Here is a 17,516-nt window from a genome sequence, read left to right as displayed (position 1 = left end):
GTAGAAAGGCTGAGTCCAGCCCACCCAAGCTCTTCATGTCATGGGATGTGGTGCCCGGCCTGCCCAAGTTCTGCACGACGTGGGGCAAGGAAGGCAGAGCCTGGCCTATTGGGGAGCAGAGCAGGAAAATGCAGACTGTCTCTTCATCTCACCCTCCCTCCTTACGGAGTGAGGGTGGGGGTTGGGCCAGAGGTGGGGCCTTTTCCAGTGCAATTTTTCACTCCCAGTCTGCCTCAAGGGGCAAAACAGCTCTGCTCCCTTCCACCTTTTCCTGACAGAAGCCAAGGCTTGAAGGTTGGTATGACGTTCCCTCGTCCTTTAACAACAGAAATGGCACCAGAGGCGTTTTTAAAATTCCAAAAATGACCTGGCCACCTAGATTCATGCAATGGTCACATCAAGACTTGACTATTCTAATGCACTATACCTAGGTCTCCTGTCTCAGTTAACTAAGAGATTCCAACTGGTGCAAAATGCTACAGCTTGGCTGTTATCAGGAGCAAGCAGGAACATGAATATTACTCCATCCTGCAGTCACTCCAATGGCTACCTATCAGTTTCCATGCTCAGTTTAAGGTAGTGGTTATCACATACAAAGGTCTTTATAGCTTTGGTCCAGCATACCTATGGGACCATCTCTCCCCCTATGTTCGCTCATCTGAACGGGTTCTCCTGCAGGTGCCACCCTGCACATGGGCAAAATCAACAGCTGCCTGTATACCTGTATTCTCTGTGGTGGCCCCTACTCTGTGGAATGGCCTGCCTGAGGAGGTCAAGAGAGCCCCCATTCTCCTGGCTTTCTGCAAATCATGCAAACTGAATTATTCAAAAGCACTTTTTATTCAGTGTGCAAAGCAAATGCCTGGCCAGTGAACCAAGCCCCTCCCATGACTGATCTAGAAACACCCAACTCAGTTGAACCAGTATTCAGTCCCAGCAATATGAGAAGCAAACAACTGAAATTTCATGTTTGCATTTCATCTTTATGTTCAAGGAACAATACCTAATTAACAGAAAAAATAGTTGAATTGATGTTGTCTGTTCACCCCTATTTTAACTAAGGTTCCAATCAATCTTGTCATTTGTTCTTCAAAAGAATATTAACCAACTATCACAGAAGCAAAAGTGAAGGCTTACATTGGTCTAAGCCACAACTTTTGCATTCCTGTGGCAAAACTTTGAGGGTATTTTAAAGCATGGAAATACAGAATGAAAATACAGAATAGAACTTTGGAGCCATGAACTTTGGACACATGACACAGAACACATGACAGAGATCTTTCTACAAACCTGAAAAATGCCATAGGTTTGCAGAAAAATATGAAATCTAAAAAAATACATTGGAGTGTTAATTCCCTACCCATAACAAACACAGAGCTTGTAGCTTTAAGAAACTAATGCTCTCAGGGGATGTTGCTAGGCAACCACACTATTGCCAACTGTGACGGATTGCACGCTTTTAAAAAGTCTGGAGTGCTGTACATACAGCTGCAAGCCGGTTAAGTTGAAGGATCTCAGGTAGCAGGTCTATCGTCACTCAGAATAGATAATACTGATGCATCAGTAGTCTGTCTTTGAACAAGGCATAAATCCATGTGTTCTCTGATTTCAGGCATGTGATTAATGTTTCTACTAATACTGTGCATTGCTGAACGGAGGGGGGGCATGGATCAGGTTATTTTTAAAAATTCAACGTATGTTTTTGATTGTATATAAGCAGGGGCGGGGGGTTGAGCCAGAACGCCCCAGAACGGCTTTCAGGCACGTATAAAAAATACCCACGCAACTTGTGTGACATGGGTATTTTTAAAATGGACTATTTTGGCCTGTTTGGGCCCAGATCGGGCCCGAAACAGCACGGATCGGGCAGCAGCCGGGGAGGGGAGGGTTCCCCCATCCTGAAACAGCCTGTTCTAGGCTGTTTCAGCCCCAATCCGGGCTGTTTCAGGGCCGTTTTGGCCATTTGGGGCCAATTTAGGGCCCAAAACGGCCCAGATTGGGACCAAAATGGCCAGGATCTGGCTGCTGCTGGGTGGGGGAAGGTTCCCCCACCCAACAGCAGCCCATTCCAGGCCGGTTTGTCACCAATCTAGGCCATTTCAGGGCAGTTTTGGGGCCATTTTGGTCCCAATTCAGGCCCAAAACTGCCCAGATCGGGGCAAAAACAGCCAGCATCAGGCCTCTGCCGGGCACGGAAGGGTTCCCCCATCCAGAAACAGCCTGTTCTGGGCCATTTCGGCCCCAATCCAAGCTGTTTTGGGGCCATTTTGGCCATTTGGGGCCAATTTAGGGCCCAAAATGGCCCGGATTGGGGCCAAAATGGCCAGAATCTGGCTGCTGCTAAGCGGGGGAAGGTTCCCCCACCCAGCAGCGGCCTGTTCAATGCCATTTCGTCCCTGATACGGGCCATTTCAGAGCAGTTCTGGCAATTTTGGTACTGTATCAGGCCCAAAACGGCCCAGATAAGGGCCGTAACAGCCAGCATCGGGCCTCTGCCAGGTGGGGGAACACTTCCCCACCCGGCAGCGGCCCCTATCCTGGTGATTTTGGGCCCTATTCTGCCATTATGGGCCCAATTCAGGCCCGAAATGGCCAGGATCGGGCCCGAAATGGCCAGGATTCCACCCAAAATGGCCAGGATCAGGCCTTTGTCATGCAGGAGAACACTCCCCCACATGGCAGCGGCCCAATCCTGGCCTTTTTGGCCCCCTTTTGGCCTTTTTGGGCCCAGATCAGGCACGAAACGGCCAGGATCAGGCCTCTGCCAAGCAAGGGAGCACTCCCCTGCCTGGCAGCAGCCCAATCCTGACCATTTGGGGCCCCTTTTGGCCATTTTGGGCCTAATTTGGGGCCAAAATGGCCAGGATTGGGCCCGAAACACTCCCCCGCCCAGCAGGATCAGGTCCCAAATGGCCAGGATCGGGCCTCTTCCGGGCAGGGAACACTCCCCCGCCCCATAGCGGCCTGATCCTGGCTGTTTCTGGCATGGTCCTGGTCATTTTGGGCCCCCTTGGGTCACTTTGGACCCAATTTGGGCCCTAAATGGCCAGGTTCCCACTGCTGCTGGGCAAGGGAGTGCTCTCTCATGCAGCAGCAGCCCATTACATGCCAATTTGTGTAGTTCTGAGCCCATTTTGGCCACTTTTGGGCCCCAAACGGCCTGTATCAGGCCCTAAATGGCCAGGTTCGGGCCACTGCTGGGCGGGGGAGTACTCTCTTGTGTGGCAGCAGCCTGTTCCAGGTTGATCCAGGCCATTCTGGGCCCATAATTTGGGCCTGAAAGAGCCTAGATCTGGCCACTACCAGGCGGGGGAGTGCTCCCCCGTGGCAGAACGGCCCGTTCCAGGCCGATTTTATTCTTATCCAGGATGAATCGGACCCTGCCATGGAGCACGGAAGCACTTCCAGGGTGGCCACAGCCTACATGATGTCACTTCTCAGAAGTGACATCATCGTGTAGTCCCAGGAGCACGCACACGAGCTGCTCGCGGGTGCATGTAGTAAGGAAGTGCACTACCTCCTCCCTGGAGTTGTCCCAGGTGTAACAAGCAGCATGATAACAGGTGAAAAAGAGTGTTTATGAGAACTCCAGAGGAAGAAGTGTGAAGGTCAAACCAAGTCTCTAAACACCAGTCGCACTCACTGCTGCACATTTTTCAACACAACACCATGAGGTCGATTTCCTATTTTGAAAAAAAAACAGATGTTCAGGTATCCAGTGAATCAGTGTGGTGCAGCGGTTAGTGTTGGGGAGATCTGGGTTCAAATCCACACTCTGACTCGAAGCTCTCTGAGAAACCTTATGTCAGTAACGGTTTCTCAGCCCAACCGACCTTATAAGGTTACTAGGGTAAAAGGAGCTGATCATACCACATGTTCTCCTTGGAGGAAGGGTGGGATGAAAAAATCTAACAAATGTACGTATTTAGGCCTTTTTTGCTGCGTTTGGCCCCAAACCTCTTCAGGTTTTCTTCCGAATTCCAGACAATTAACTCCTTCCTTCAGATTTCAAAGCAGCATTTCAAGCATTCTCTTCTGAGTTTTCCCCATGCACAGAAAAAGCCAGGTAGAAAACTCGGAAGATAACACTTGAAATGCCACGTTGAAATTTGAAGGGGGAGTTAATTGTCCAGAATTTGGAAGAAAACCCAAAGAGGTATGGAACCAAATGCAGCAAAGATCATCTGTGCAAAAATGGCGCTATGCTCTATTTAAGGAATAGAGCTAACAGGTCTGTTAGCAACCCTAGTAAGGAATCAGACCACTGGCCTACTCTAAAAAGAGCAGCTCTCTAAGGTTTCAAAAGCCTTTCCCACCCATTACCTGGAATGTATTTTAACAGGAGAGACCAATGATTGAACCAAGACTTTTGTGGACAGAACACATGCAATATACTATGTCCTTTCCTATTACTGTAATGCAGAGGCATAGTTAGCCATCTCTGACTTGCCAAGCATGAATAACAATTGCTCTCAGCAGTGAGTATTTCGGCTGAGCATATGGCTCACCTGTCCACTGAACCCTGGAATGTGTTTTTCACATCCAATCTTAGCTTTGACATACACGATGCAATAAGGGAACAAGGAGGTCTGAGATGTCAAACTAAATCACATAGAACTATGTCAATACGGGACAACTCAAGCAGTAGGACAAGATGTCAGGGGGGGAAAAGTACTCAAAAGCTCTCAGAGGAAGAAACGATTCACCAGCATCTGGAACAAGACGCTGGTATGGATAGCAAAGGGGCAGAGCTTTGGCACTTTAGGTTCTTGATTGCCTAGCTTCATATCTAGAGTCTTAGACAAGTTGTCTCTCGTTAGATCTAGATGGTGGAGGAACACTGTGAACACTATCACAGAAGATTTATAATGGTTCAAGCAATCAAGACTTTTCTTTCAGTCATCTGGTGTTGGTGGGATTTATATCAAAACAGCTCAGATTTTTACAAGCAAAATTATACAGGCATCCATTGGTACAATTACCTTCTCCACTATGCCCAAGTCTCCACCAGCCATCACTTTCCTGACAATTGTTCCTGCTTTATTAGCGATACAATATGCAGAAGCCACCAGACGCATCAAAACATTTGTATTGGAAGCCATGCTTACTGCACAAGGAGGGAAAAATCAAGAAGAGTCTTGTAAGCGGCATAGCCAGCAGCTATCAAAAACAAACACAGGTCACAGGAGTGGTACATTAACATTCAAGCAGGAACCAATTAAGTTTGGAGGATCTATTACATATCTCAGAGACAGGCAACCTTCTACAGTTACTTATATATTTATACTCTGCCTTTTTCTGCAAAAGAGACTCAAAAACAGCTTACAGCTTCTCCTGTCTTCCTTTTATCCTCACGGCAACAACTGAGAGGTAGGCTGTGCCGAGAGAGAGAGAATGATTGGGCCAAGGTGAACCTCCATGGTAGAGTGGGGGATTCAAACTTCTGTCTCCCAGATACTAGTCAAACCCCTACACCGCCGCTGCCTTCTCAGAAGTAACAGCCACAGTGGAAACATCCATGCAGTTAGTACATTGTTTTGTATGGCTAAAGTCATGCTACAGATGCTGAACGTGTACCACTTTTATCCTGGTTGACACCACCATATTTTTTTTAAAATCATTCTTAGTCCATCTGACAATCATCACAGATAATGATTAGGACTTCATTAACAGTGCAATCCTAAGAAGAGCCACTCCAGTCTAAGCCCATTGATTTCAATGGGCTTAGACAGGAGCAACTCTGCTTAGGACTGTACTGTAAATGAAGTAAGTTTCAAGTTGTCATAACTGAGGAGATATACAATGAAGTTAATAAATACTGCGTATCAAACAAGGTTAAAGTAAAACCTCTCTAAGCAGAAGGGCAGTAAAGAGGTATGTAAAGGGAAAGACCAGTTCATCTGGCTCAGCCAGAGAAGCTAGCAAACTTTAAACTAATTTGTTATTTTATGAAGGAGATTTCCATTGGTTCACTTCGTTTGGTTTTCCTCCATATTCTCAGAAGTATTTCTTACCTTTGATCCAGTTATGCAATAAACTGCTTTTCTTGTATTTCAGAGGCACTTCCTTATTCAACTCATATTACAAACCAACTTTTGTTAAGTATTTTCATTGCTTTGCCCTTTCTCCTCTTAACAAAAATCTCAACATGCCTCCTTCAGTTTTGAAAAGAAAGCAATAAGCTCAACTTACTTCATCCCAAGCATCATGGGCAACATTCCTATCCCATCAAAATGCTTGGGTGTGACCGGCAGGGAAGCCCTCTGTTTCTTTCACTCACTCTCTCCTATATGCAAAATACAGCCAAATCCTATATGTATTTACTTGGAAGTAATTCCTACTAGTTCAGTTGGGCTGGTTCCCAGTTAAGTGTGCACAGGATGCAATCTTTTAAGATTTCTTGTCAACCAATGAGTGCAGCACAAATGAAACAAATAATAATGATGATGTGAATAAATGGATATGAATAATAGATCTCTGTATTACAGATTCTTATACCAGATTACATTGGTATTCCATATTAACTGATTTAATATCAGCTACTGTGCAACAGCTCCGAAAGAAACTTGTTTAAATAGCAGAAATTCAACTCTTGCTATTTAACTGCAGTTGAGCAGTTCAATCTTATGCTGCATATAGTTGGCTGTGATCAAGGGGTCTTATTTCCAGGAATACGTACACAGGATTGTAGCTAAGAATGCACATGGATTAGTCACCTCTTAAACAGTTTAGCCATCTTTCACAAATGCAATAAAGGACATCTACAGAACGGTTAAAAGTTCTGCTTTTCTTTTTTCTTGCAAGGCACATATATGTGCACACAAAGCATCGTTACGTTAATGATTTGTGTCTGAAGTAAAATGAGCCCAAATTAACTCCTTATATCAAAAAAACGTGATCTTGAACGTGCTGTACCCAAAGAGTCCGATAAAAAAATACAACCTATCTTCTCGCTTGAAAAATCCCCAAGTTATAGCAATGTCCACCGAAGGCAATTACCAAGTCCCCATTTCTTTTCTCCCCCACAGTCACCACGTTGTTCTCATATCTGTCATTATCTATGAAACAGACTGAAAAGGCAAGAGGGTAATTTTGACCTAAGGTAAACATACCTAAAGCTTGCAAGAGCAGCTCACGAAACAAGACCTACGCCAAAGAGCTAATTCCTGCGAGCAGAAGCCTCCAATGACTTCCTCTAGTCCCCTCCCCGCTCAGTCTCCGCCTCTTCACCGATATCTGCTGGGTCCTACAATCCACGTCGCATTCACTTCTCTCGGTTTGGAGCCGTCGCTGAATGTAGGGAAATAGTCACTTGGTGCTGGGTTGGACTGTGTACTTAAGAGGGGTTGGTTACCCATCCCAGCGAAGTTAGGTTTCTTGCAGAAACACACACCTTACTCTGCAGCAGAAATTGCCTGTTGACGCTTGAAACAGGCCGTTCAAGCTGTTGTATACTACTAATTCAGACTCTTGTAGAAAACAGGCCATGGAGAAAGTGAAAACATTTTTGTGGGAAGGGGTAAAAGCCGGAACGGGTTGAAAAGGGCTGGAACCAGCAATAGTAGTACCACGAAAAGCACTGAAATAGCATGCTTTTATTAACCTTTTCCCCTCTCAAAATGCTCCTGGAACATCACGGAACAGGCCACAACTGGCGCTAAAGAAATGCTAGTACCATTAAAAGAGAGAGAGAGAGAGAGTGGGAAGTATTAAAGACACCAGAGAACAATATGGGCCATTTCTACACTCGTTGAATAATGCACTTTCAATGCACTTTAGCAATCCTTTGGAAGTGGATTTTTTGTTCCACACATGGAAAAGCTGTTCCAAATGTTCACTAAAGAGTATTAAAAGTGGATTATCCAATGTGTGTGGAAGCAGCCTATGTTAGAAATGAAAACATTGAACTGGCACGCTTGTATTAACACTTCCCCTGCCAAAATGTTTACAGAACTTCACAGAACTAGCGGGACAGGCACTAAAGAAATGCGAGTATCATAAACAAAAAGAGTGGGAAGCATTAAAGGCACAGTAGAACAATATTTTGTCTGGGTTAGATTTTAAAAAGCGCCTGTGGCTGCAATCCTACAGTGCTAATTGGGAGAAAGTCACATTGAGAACTAAACAGGATTATTCCGGAGTGCACCAGCCTGATCCTATGTATGTTTACTCAGAAGTAAGTCCAGTTTGCACTGCTCTGGATGGCCCAGGTGTGCCTGATCTTGTTAGATCTCAAGCTAAGCAGGGTCAGCCTTGGTTAGTAATTGGATGAGAGACTCCAACGAAGAACAGGGTTGCAGAGGCAGGCAATGGCAAAGTGCATCTCTTAGTCTCTTACCATGTCAACCCCACCAGGGGTCTCCATAAATCAGCTATGACTTGAGGGCATTCTCCACCACTACCAAGTCCAGTTTAATGCAATGTGCACCGTTTTCCCAGCTCGGTTCCATTGAAGTTACTCCTGATTATGCATGATAGGATCAGGCTGTAAGTACAGAAGTTCATCCCCAGGACAATTAAATGCGACAGGGCTTTTGTTTTGTTGTGAAACTGTTCCATCAATATCCTCAGCCTTTTGCTTGCGCAGGATTAAGATGTCTTTCAGGAGATGTGCAGATACTAGATGATTTGTCGGGATGTACTAAAAGGAATGGCAGGATTGCCCATTGAAAATAATGGGTGAGGCTTGAAGTCCCATTGGAAATAACGGGAACCAAGAATGCCCATTTACTTGCATGGGCTCCAATGGACTGACTTCTGAAGGCATAGACTCCAATGGAGCCCATGCAAGTAAATGAGCATTCCTGGTTCCCATTATTTCCAATGGGACTTCAAGCCTCTCCCATTATTTTCAATGGGCAATCCTGTCATTCCTTAGTACATCCCTGCCTTAAGAATACTTAAGAATTGAACAAGGTATCGGTACTGTTGTGATTTCTTTGAAAAAGAGAAAGAAAGGGGACCCAAAGAAACCGTCGACCCGTAAGGTTATTGTCACTCACTGGGCTTTTTACAAGAGCTCGTGCCAATTGACTTTGTCCTTCTGATAAAAAGAACTTACGGCATAAGATTTGACCTACATGGATTCCGCATCAGCACAGGTCTCTATGGAGGAAAAACATGTTTGTTGTGATGCATTGTACAGATTACGAACTGTTCTTGCTGCTAATTGCTGAAAAACATTGTTGTGAAACAGAGCAGCGACAACCTAAATCTATGCAGAATTAATCAAGTTGGTTAAGACTGGGTTTACGCTGCACAGGATCGTGCTAAAAAAACAAGCACGTGTTTAGGCATTAGTTTAGGAGAGTTGTGCCAAATCCATGATTGTAGAGTCGCTTCGGAGTGGGATAGATCGCGCATGGTGTGCAGTTTTCTCAGGTCATACAGCTGTTATTCGTTTCTGTAGCCTCCTTGCCATGTCCTGCCTTCGCTCCACTTTGAGAACGTGGAACATGTCACGGAATTTGCTTCATGCCTCTAACGCTCGAGGCTGTACGACACGTTGCAGCGCCTTAAAAGCTGGCTGACTCCATACCGTACCCAATACTGAGCACCTCGAGTTGCAGCAGGGAAGGCAGAACTCTAGGGGGCACTCGAGAACCTAAGCCCTGACTTCCGAAGGCTTCGCGCGAGGAAGAATGTCCCCTCTCGGAGACTGTTATTCGTTCTCTGTTACTGCAGCGCACCCGGAAGTGGTCGTGGACCAGGTGTGGAAGATGTTGCGGGCATCGCCAGCAGTGTGGCTCCCGCGGCGTGCCTGGCGGTGGGCCCGCTGGATGGCCACGTCCGGCGCCAACAGAAGCGAAAAGGCGAGGCCGGACGCCAGGTACCGGGAAACGGTGTTGCTGCCCCGCAGCGACTTCCCCGTTCAGCTCCCCGGCCGGCTGCAGCCCGAGACTGAGTTGGAGATACAGCAGGTAGAGGGGGGAGGAGAAGGGGGGGCTGATGAAAGAGGGGGAGCTGCGTGGAGGAAGGGCGAGGGGAAGGGGAGTGGCATCATGCACCTAAGTGGAACGAGCCATGTCAGCTCTTCCTGGAACTGCGCATTCACACTTAGCACACCTCAGAGCAGAACCACAAGTGACAAAAGGCACAGATTGGACACTTGTCAGCTTCCCTCAAGTTTTGATGGGAAATGTAGGCATCCTGGTCTTGCAGCTTGGCTCTCTGACTGCTGTCCAATGGACTTATCAACTGTCACTTGTCCAACATTCCGCCAAGCTGCCTACATTTCCCATCAAAACTTGAGGGAAGCTGACAAGTGTCCAATCTGTGCCTTTTGTCACTTGTGGTTCTGCTCTCAGATGAACACCCAAGATGTAGAGGACAGGATGACACAATCAAATCGCCGGAGCAAAGCTGTTCATAAAGCAGATAACTATGGGTGTGCTTGCAGTGCAGTGTTATGCACATACGCCGGGAAAAGGCCGTTTATTATTCCCAGGTAAAGATGAATAGGATTGTAGTCTTCAGAAAGTAAGCATGACACAATCCAAAGGAACGTAAATTAGCCATGAAGTTTTGCAGTGGTGGTATTTGTGAATTACTTTCCTGGAAGCTGTTGAGAAAAGGTATGATTGTTAAACTTGTATGAAAGAGTATCCCCCTCTTGGATACACACCTTAACATGGTGAGAGGGTTTGAGTTTGTCAGTGAAACTGAGAGCAACACCATCAGGAGCACAGGCTTAGTCAAGAGTCTAAACTCTTGGAAGAGTCACTCAAGGCAGAATGGTCAAAGCTTGAGACACTAGACTAAGATACATCCAACCCCATCAGGAATCAACGGTCACATCAGCAGAAGAGAATTGACTCTTCCAGTGGTGACAGGAGCAGAGGAATTCTTGAAGGCTAGTTACTGGGCAGCAGCTGTAGTGGAAGGTGAAACTGACAGAGGGTCTTTCACAGACAGTGGTAGTGTCACTTCAGCTAACCCTGGTTAGTACTGTTCAGAAGAAGGTAGCAGTAAACCATTTCTGCTAATCTCTTATCTTGAAAATCATATGATGAGACAATTCAAACTGAAAAAAGATAAAATACTGGAAGACTGGTCTCCCGGGTTGGATGGCACTCAGTTGGCTACTGGGAAAAGAGCTGAGTACAAGTACGAATAGCGCTATTCTTAATGATGGGACTGGATTAAAGCCAAAAGGATTGTCAGTTTCTGATGTGAATAGATGCAAAAGAAACATCCAAAGCTGCTAAAACAAGACCAGGAGCTGATTGTGATACAGATCATGAGTTGCTAATATCAAAAATTGAAATAAAGCTGAAGAGAAACTCTAAAAGAATCATAGTGGCAAAGTACACTCTATTAATATTCTTGAAGAATTTAAAGACTATGTAAAGAACAGATTTGCTGTGTTAAGTTTAATTGATCATGAACCAGAAGAACTATGAGCTGAAATCATATATATTATGGTAACATCAAGACTTAACTATTGTAATGCACTATACATCGGTCTCCAAATTGACTAGGAGACTCCAATTGGTGCAAAATCTGCAGCGCAGCTGCTATCAGGAATGAGCAGGAGCATGAACATCACCCCCATTCTGCAGTCACTCCATTGGCTACCTATCAGCCACTGTGCCCAATTCAAGGTATTGGTTATCACACACAAAGCTCTTCACGGTCTTGGCCTGGCATACCTATGGGACCGCCTCCCTCCCTATGTTCTTCCATGGCAGTTTTGCTCATCTAAACAGGGTCTTCTGCAGGTGCCACTCTACATATTGGCGAAATCAACAGCATCCCGTACACGGGCTTTCTCTGTGGTGCCCCCTACCCAATGGAATGGCCAGCCTGAGTAGGTCAGAAGAGCCCCTACTCTCCTAGCTTTCTGCAAATGATGCAAAACTGATTTTTTCAAAAAAGCTTTTGTATTATAGGGAAGGGCTCTCAGATGCTTTACTATTGAGTTAAGGACCATAGACTTCACCACTGTGATGCCTTACGTACCACCTGTTGTCTTAAATACATGCTCCTATGAGCTACTTGTGCTTCTAATGTCAGCCCTGGAATTGCCTATGTTCTGTTTCAGCATTTCTTCATCTCCGTATTGGATTCTTACTAAAGCTATGTCTTTGTAAAATTGTGTTTATTTACCTTATGGCATTGATTATGGAAATGTCCTTGAAATTGACTGTACTAATCTCACACTGTGTAATCCACCTTGAGTCTCAGCGAGAAAGGCAGACTATAAATGACATGAATAAATATTATTAAGGAAGAATGTGCAAAGACTATAAATTTATTTATTTATGTCATTTATATTCCGCCTTTCTCACTGAGACTCAAGGTGGATTACATAGTGTGAAATTAGTACAATCAGTAGCAAGGACAAGGGCAGGTATTTCCATACAGTGTCAAGAACGTTTCCATAAACCATGTCATCGGGTAAATGAATACAAGTTAATTAGTAAGGATCCAATCTAGCATTAGCAAGGATCCAATACAGAGTTGAAGAATTGCTGAAACAGAACATAATTCTAGGACTTACATTAAACAACATGAAGCATAAGTAGTATATAGGAGTACATATTTAATGAAAGGTACCAGAGAATTTCAGAAGAAAATCAGGCTGTTTTTTTATAGATTACAGCAAAGCTTTTGACTATGTGGCTCATGAAAAGCTATGGAGAGTGTTAAAAGAAATGGGGATGCCACAACATCTGATTGTTTTGATGTGCGACCTATACTGTGGACAAAAGGCTAGTGTTAGGACAGGACATATGGAAACAATGGTTTCCAATTGGCAAAGGTGTCAGACAAGGATGCATATTATCTCCCTACCTGTTCAACTTCTTTGCAGAGTATATCATAAGTAAAGCTGGATTAGATCTAGAAGAAGGTGGAGTGAAAATTGGTGGAAGGAACATTAACAATTTGAGATATGCAGATGTCGCCATGTTACTGGCAGAAAATAATGGAAACTAGAAACAATTACTGAGGAAGGTTAAAGGAAAAAGTGCCAAAGCAGGGCTACAGCTGAACATCAAGAAGACAAAAGTAATGACTACAGAGGAGTCAACTTTAAACAATTTTAAAGTTGACAGTCAGGAAACTGAAATTGTCCAATATTTTCTATTCCTTGGCTCAATCATCAATCGAAGGGAGAATGCAACCAAGAAATCAGAAGAAGATTGAGACTTGGAAGAGCAACTATGAGGGAACTAGAAAAGATCCTTAAAGATAAAGATGTCTTTCTGGGGACCAAGATTAGAGATGGGCACGAAATGGGAAAAAAACTAACCCTGAACTTTCACAAAATCGTCCTGTTTCACAAAACGATTCGTTAGGTTTGTGATTTGTCAGATCCCAGGGCTGTACAACGGCCCCCTTCATACCCAGAGATGCCAAACTCACAGGGAGACTTCAGCAGGCTCTCCTCCAGCCACCCTCCAAATAGCTCTCTTCAGGCTCTCTTTGCTGACTTTTCCCTCCCATCCTCCTGGCCTTCTGCTTTTTGCCACTGCTGGAAGAAAAGTCAAGCAGAGCGGATCTCCTTGAGTTTTCCTCTCTTCGGGTTCTCTTTGCTGACTTTTCCTTCCTGTCCTGCTGCTCTGACATGCCCTCCTCTCCACCTCCCAAGTTCTCAAAGGAAAAGTTGAGCTGAGCGGATCCACTCAGGATCTGCTCCGGGGAGCTTGGGAGCGGGGACGGGTAGGAAGACATGACAGAGCAGCAGGAGGACGGGAGGTAGAGAGTCAGGGAAGGGTTCCTGAAGCTGGCAAGCAGCGAGCAGCAGCAGAAGGAGCTGCTGAGGCTGCCACCGCTGCCGCTACTCCACTATCCCATTCTTAAAAACGGAGAAGGGAAACAGAGAAGGGAAGGAGTCTCGAACTACAGTTCACAGGTAAACTTGCGCAGATCCTGCCACATGTAATTCGTCATTTGTAGCTTTGCTCATCTCTTAGGTTGGCAGGGAGAGCTGCCTATCATATTTCGATTCGTGCCTATGTCTAACCAAGATCCCAACTATTGTATTCCCCATCACTGTGTATGGATGTGGAAGTTGGACAATGTAGAAAGCTGAGAGGAAAAGAATTGATTCCTTTTGAAATGTGGTGCTGGATGAGAGTTTTGTAGATACCATGGACTGCCAAAAAGACACATAAGTAGGTTCTAGATCAAATCAAGCCTGAATTCTCCCTAGAAGATAAAGTGACAAAACGGAGGCTATTGTATTTCAGTCAAGATCTGAGCAAGTCTGTTAATGCTGGGACATTTTGGAGGCCTTTCATTCATAGGATTGCCATAGTTTGAAGGCGATTTGAGGGCACATAACACACACATGTTTGAAACAGTATAACTTGTGTCATGGAGCTATATGACCAAATTGTTACCTAGAGTAGTTGATTTTTATAGTGGCAATGCATCTGTAAAAATCAAGCCTATTCAATATAATGCTTGTCAGTAATTGTTAAACAATATGTTTTTGTGTTTGAAACCAAGATATCACCGGTTTTATTTGGTGGAGCATGTTAAGCTGCTGAAGCTGAATATGAGACTATATTTCAGTCTTTGGTTTTTAATAACATAGAATATGTTTCTAACTTCTTATACTATATTAAGAGTGCATCTGTATTCTGATGTTATATTTCTGTAGAAATGTGGCTTTTCAGAACTGTATTCATGGCAAAGACAAAGGAAAACTAAGCAAGGATTTTGTCTTCATGACGGACCACCATATGCCAATGGAGACCCCCATGTTGGTCATGCACTGAATAAAGTGAGTATATTTATGTTAAATTAATTTGCTTTGCCTCCATGGTACATAAGAATATAAGTCCCTCCCATATTGTCCAGCATGCCAATTAAGGTCTGTCTCACAAGCCTGTTCTGTGTACCATCACCTTCAGAGACAGGTGGCAACTAGAGACAGGGGTTTTTTTCCATAGTGGTGCCTCTCTTATGGAATTCCCCCTCCCCTTGAGTCTTCCATGGCTTCTACATTATTTCAAGCCATCTGTTTTTGTGATCTGTGTTTTTATGCTGGACTGGGGCTTTTTAAATACTGGATTTTAATTAGTATCTTTTAACATTTTGTGTTTATTGCTTTTGTTTTGTCAGTAGCCCCAAGCAGCATAAAAATGTTCCGAATAAATAAGTAGCATTTGCTGCTGGTTTATACAAATAATCCATCCACTCCAGCATATTGTTTCACATAGCAGCCAAACAAACAGGGCATAAAAGCCAAAGCCCTCCCTTGCTGCTGCCTCTCTGCCCTGGTGTACAGATGTTTTCTGCCTCTGTAGATGGAGGTTCTGTTAAAGTCACCATGGTTAGTAGTCATTGATTTCTCTCTCCTCCATGAATCTGTCTATAATCTCATTTTGAAGCGTTCTGTTTATCCGCAGGCAGTTAATTCCATAGTTTAATTACATGTTGAGTGAAGAACTATTTCTCCGTCCTGAACCTGTTTCCCAACCACTTCTTTGGGTGCTCCTGACTTTTAGTATTATTTGAGGGAGAGAATAAGCTCCTTTTATCAACTTTCTCCATCCCATGCATAATTTTATGAGCCCCTATCATGCTTCCCCTGAGCCATCTTTTTTTCTAGACTGAAAAGTCCAAGGCTGTTCAGCCTTTCCTCATATGGATGGCGCTCCTGCCCTCTAATCATCTTAGTCGCCCCCTCTCATACTTTTCTGGCTCTACAATAATCTTTAGGAGACATCCTTCCTCCCATCTACAACAGGCCAGTATTATCCTCTGTATCTCTTTCCTTTATTTACAAGCTTGACTGACCCTAGGTCTTAAGCTGAATTACATAGTTACAGCAATTGAAATTTAAGCCATCCTAAAATCGTTAAAACATCCAATTCCTAGCAGAATAAAATATTCAAGATAAAATATCCCCCAATAAAATATACATAGCATAAAATAGGTAGTAAAAAGTGGATAAAATCTGATAAGATAAAATATTATAATACTAAAATCGCTAGACTTGTGCATTAGTTGTAACTGAGAGCCCATTCTCTCTTTGACATCTGGTTCCAAATTGTTCGTTCTACATTTTATTGTATGATTAATGTTGTATTTGGAATTTGTTCTGTTGAAGTAACGAGTGAACATCAAGAGCAATAAAGTGAAAAGCAGCATCAGTGATCCTCGTTTCTAAACAAAATTTCTACAAAAATAATGGCCTGCAAGATCTGACATATGAGGCAGTCATTGCTGACAGGAATTCAGTTTTTTGTGTACTCGCTTTCTCCAGATTTGCCCTTGAATCTAATACAGAAGGTTGGATCTAATCTCAATTGTCATGCCTGACTGTGGAAGGAAGTGCCCTTGAAACAGAAAAACAATCTACTGTCTGTCTTGAGAATGGCAGGGGATCTGTTCATGTCATGGGGTTTGTGTTTTGCAAATGTAGGCTTTGAAACTTACTGTCTTTGTGTCTAGCCTGTACACCTTTTCTCAAAATGCCTTAGTAGCATTCTTTTAGAAAATAACTTCTGAAGAGAGATGTGTAACACTCCCTGTATGTTGCTGAAACATATAAATTCTAAAGTAAAAGTTGTAGAGCCTTTGGGAATTTAAAGTGTAATGTTGGAAATGTGTCCTTTTTGCTCCCCTTTCAGATTTCGAAAGACATCACAAATCGATTTTACGTGATGCAAGGCTACACAGTACATTATGTGCCGGGCTGGGATTGCCATGGATTACCCATTGAGCTGAAAGCATTGTCAGAACTTGAGGAAAAGCAGCATCTTTCAGCAATGGAAATCAGACAGCGAGGTATTTTATGCATTTTCTGTGAGAGATTTGTGACATGGGTGTGCAGCTTCTGTGTGAACATGAGAGTCTTGGTTGTAAAAATGAGAAAATCTGTGTGTGTTGAAGTGTTTGAGAATAAGTGGATGATTTAATTTCTCATTGAAAGGGTCCTAGGAAAATCAAAGCATATTGAAGATGTAGGTATTTGAGGAGTCAGAAAAGATTTGGTCAACTGGTCTGTCATATTTATTTTATTTACGTTTCTTACAGTTTGCCTTTCTCAAAGACTCAAGGTGGATTATACAGTGTGAGTCAATAAAATCAATAGCAGGAACATGTCATGAGCAATGCAATAGGGTATGCAAATGCAAATTTGCAGAGACTTGACAACAAACAGAAATCCAGTACTTAGAGTGACAGTCAGTACATAGTAGTATACAATCCCTATCCTTTTACCAATGCATTTCTTTAAAACCAGTTCCTTACAGTGCTACCCTTCTCCCTATGTAAACCCCCCCCCCCGAATAATTCAGTTTTGCATAATTTGTGGAAAGCTAGGTTAGTGGGAGCCCTCCTAATCTCATTAAGCGGGCCATTTTGTAAGGTGGGGGCACCACAGAGAATGCACATGTGCTGGCGGTTGATTTTGCCCATTTCTCAGGTAGCACCTGCAGAAGGCCTTGTTCAAAGGAGCAAAGCTACGTACCACGGCATAGCATAAGGAGGGAGGTGGTCCTGTAGATACGAAGGACCGAAGCCATGAAGAGCTTGTACATGATAGCCAAAACCTT

The 17,516-nt window shown here is 43.9% G+C and overlaps 2 protein-coding genes across 2 annotated transcripts in view; one reads left to right on the top strand and one right to left on the bottom strand.

Moving 5' to 3' along the window:
- The window catches only part of BPNT1 (3'(2'), 5'-bisphosphate nucleotidase 1), a 38,327-nt gene extending 31,137 nt beyond the window's left edge, over window positions 1–7,190 (bottom strand). Inside the window, exons 1-2 of the mRNA XM_055000263.1 lie at window positions 7,113–7,190; window positions 4,983–5,107 (exon numbers count right to left, since the gene is read on the bottom strand). Coding sequence (XP_054856238.1) covers window positions 4,983–5,102 — 120 coding nt within the window. The 5' untranslated portion in view covers window positions 5,103–5,107; window positions 7,113–7,190. The remainder of the gene's footprint in view (window positions 1–4,982; window positions 5,108–7,112) is intronic.
- A 2,505-nt stretch (window positions 7,191–9,695) lies between these two features.
- IARS2 (isoleucyl-tRNA synthetase 2, mitochondrial) overlaps window positions 9,696–17,516 on the top strand; it is a 50,518-nt gene continuing 42,697 nt past the window's right edge. Inside the window, exons 1-3 of the mRNA XM_054980684.1 lie at window positions 9,696–9,920; window positions 14,612–14,734; window positions 16,590–16,746. Of these exons, the coding sequence (XP_054836659.1) occupies window positions 9,720–9,920; window positions 14,612–14,734; window positions 16,590–16,746 (481 nt within the window). The 5' untranslated portion in view covers window positions 9,696–9,719. The remainder of the gene's footprint in view (window positions 9,921–14,611; window positions 14,735–16,589; window positions 16,747–17,516) is intronic.

Source organism: Eublepharis macularius, chromosome 1 (genome assembly GCF_028583425.1).
Source record: "Eublepharis macularius isolate TG4126 chromosome 1, MPM_Emac_v1.0, whole genome shotgun sequence".
In the NCBI taxonomy this organism is placed as follows: domain Eukaryota; kingdom Metazoa; phylum Chordata; class Lepidosauria; order Squamata; family Eublepharidae; genus Eublepharis; species Eublepharis macularius.
The sequence above is the reverse complement of the archived record's forward strand: the minus strand, read 5'-3'. Positions and strand labels throughout refer to the sequence as shown.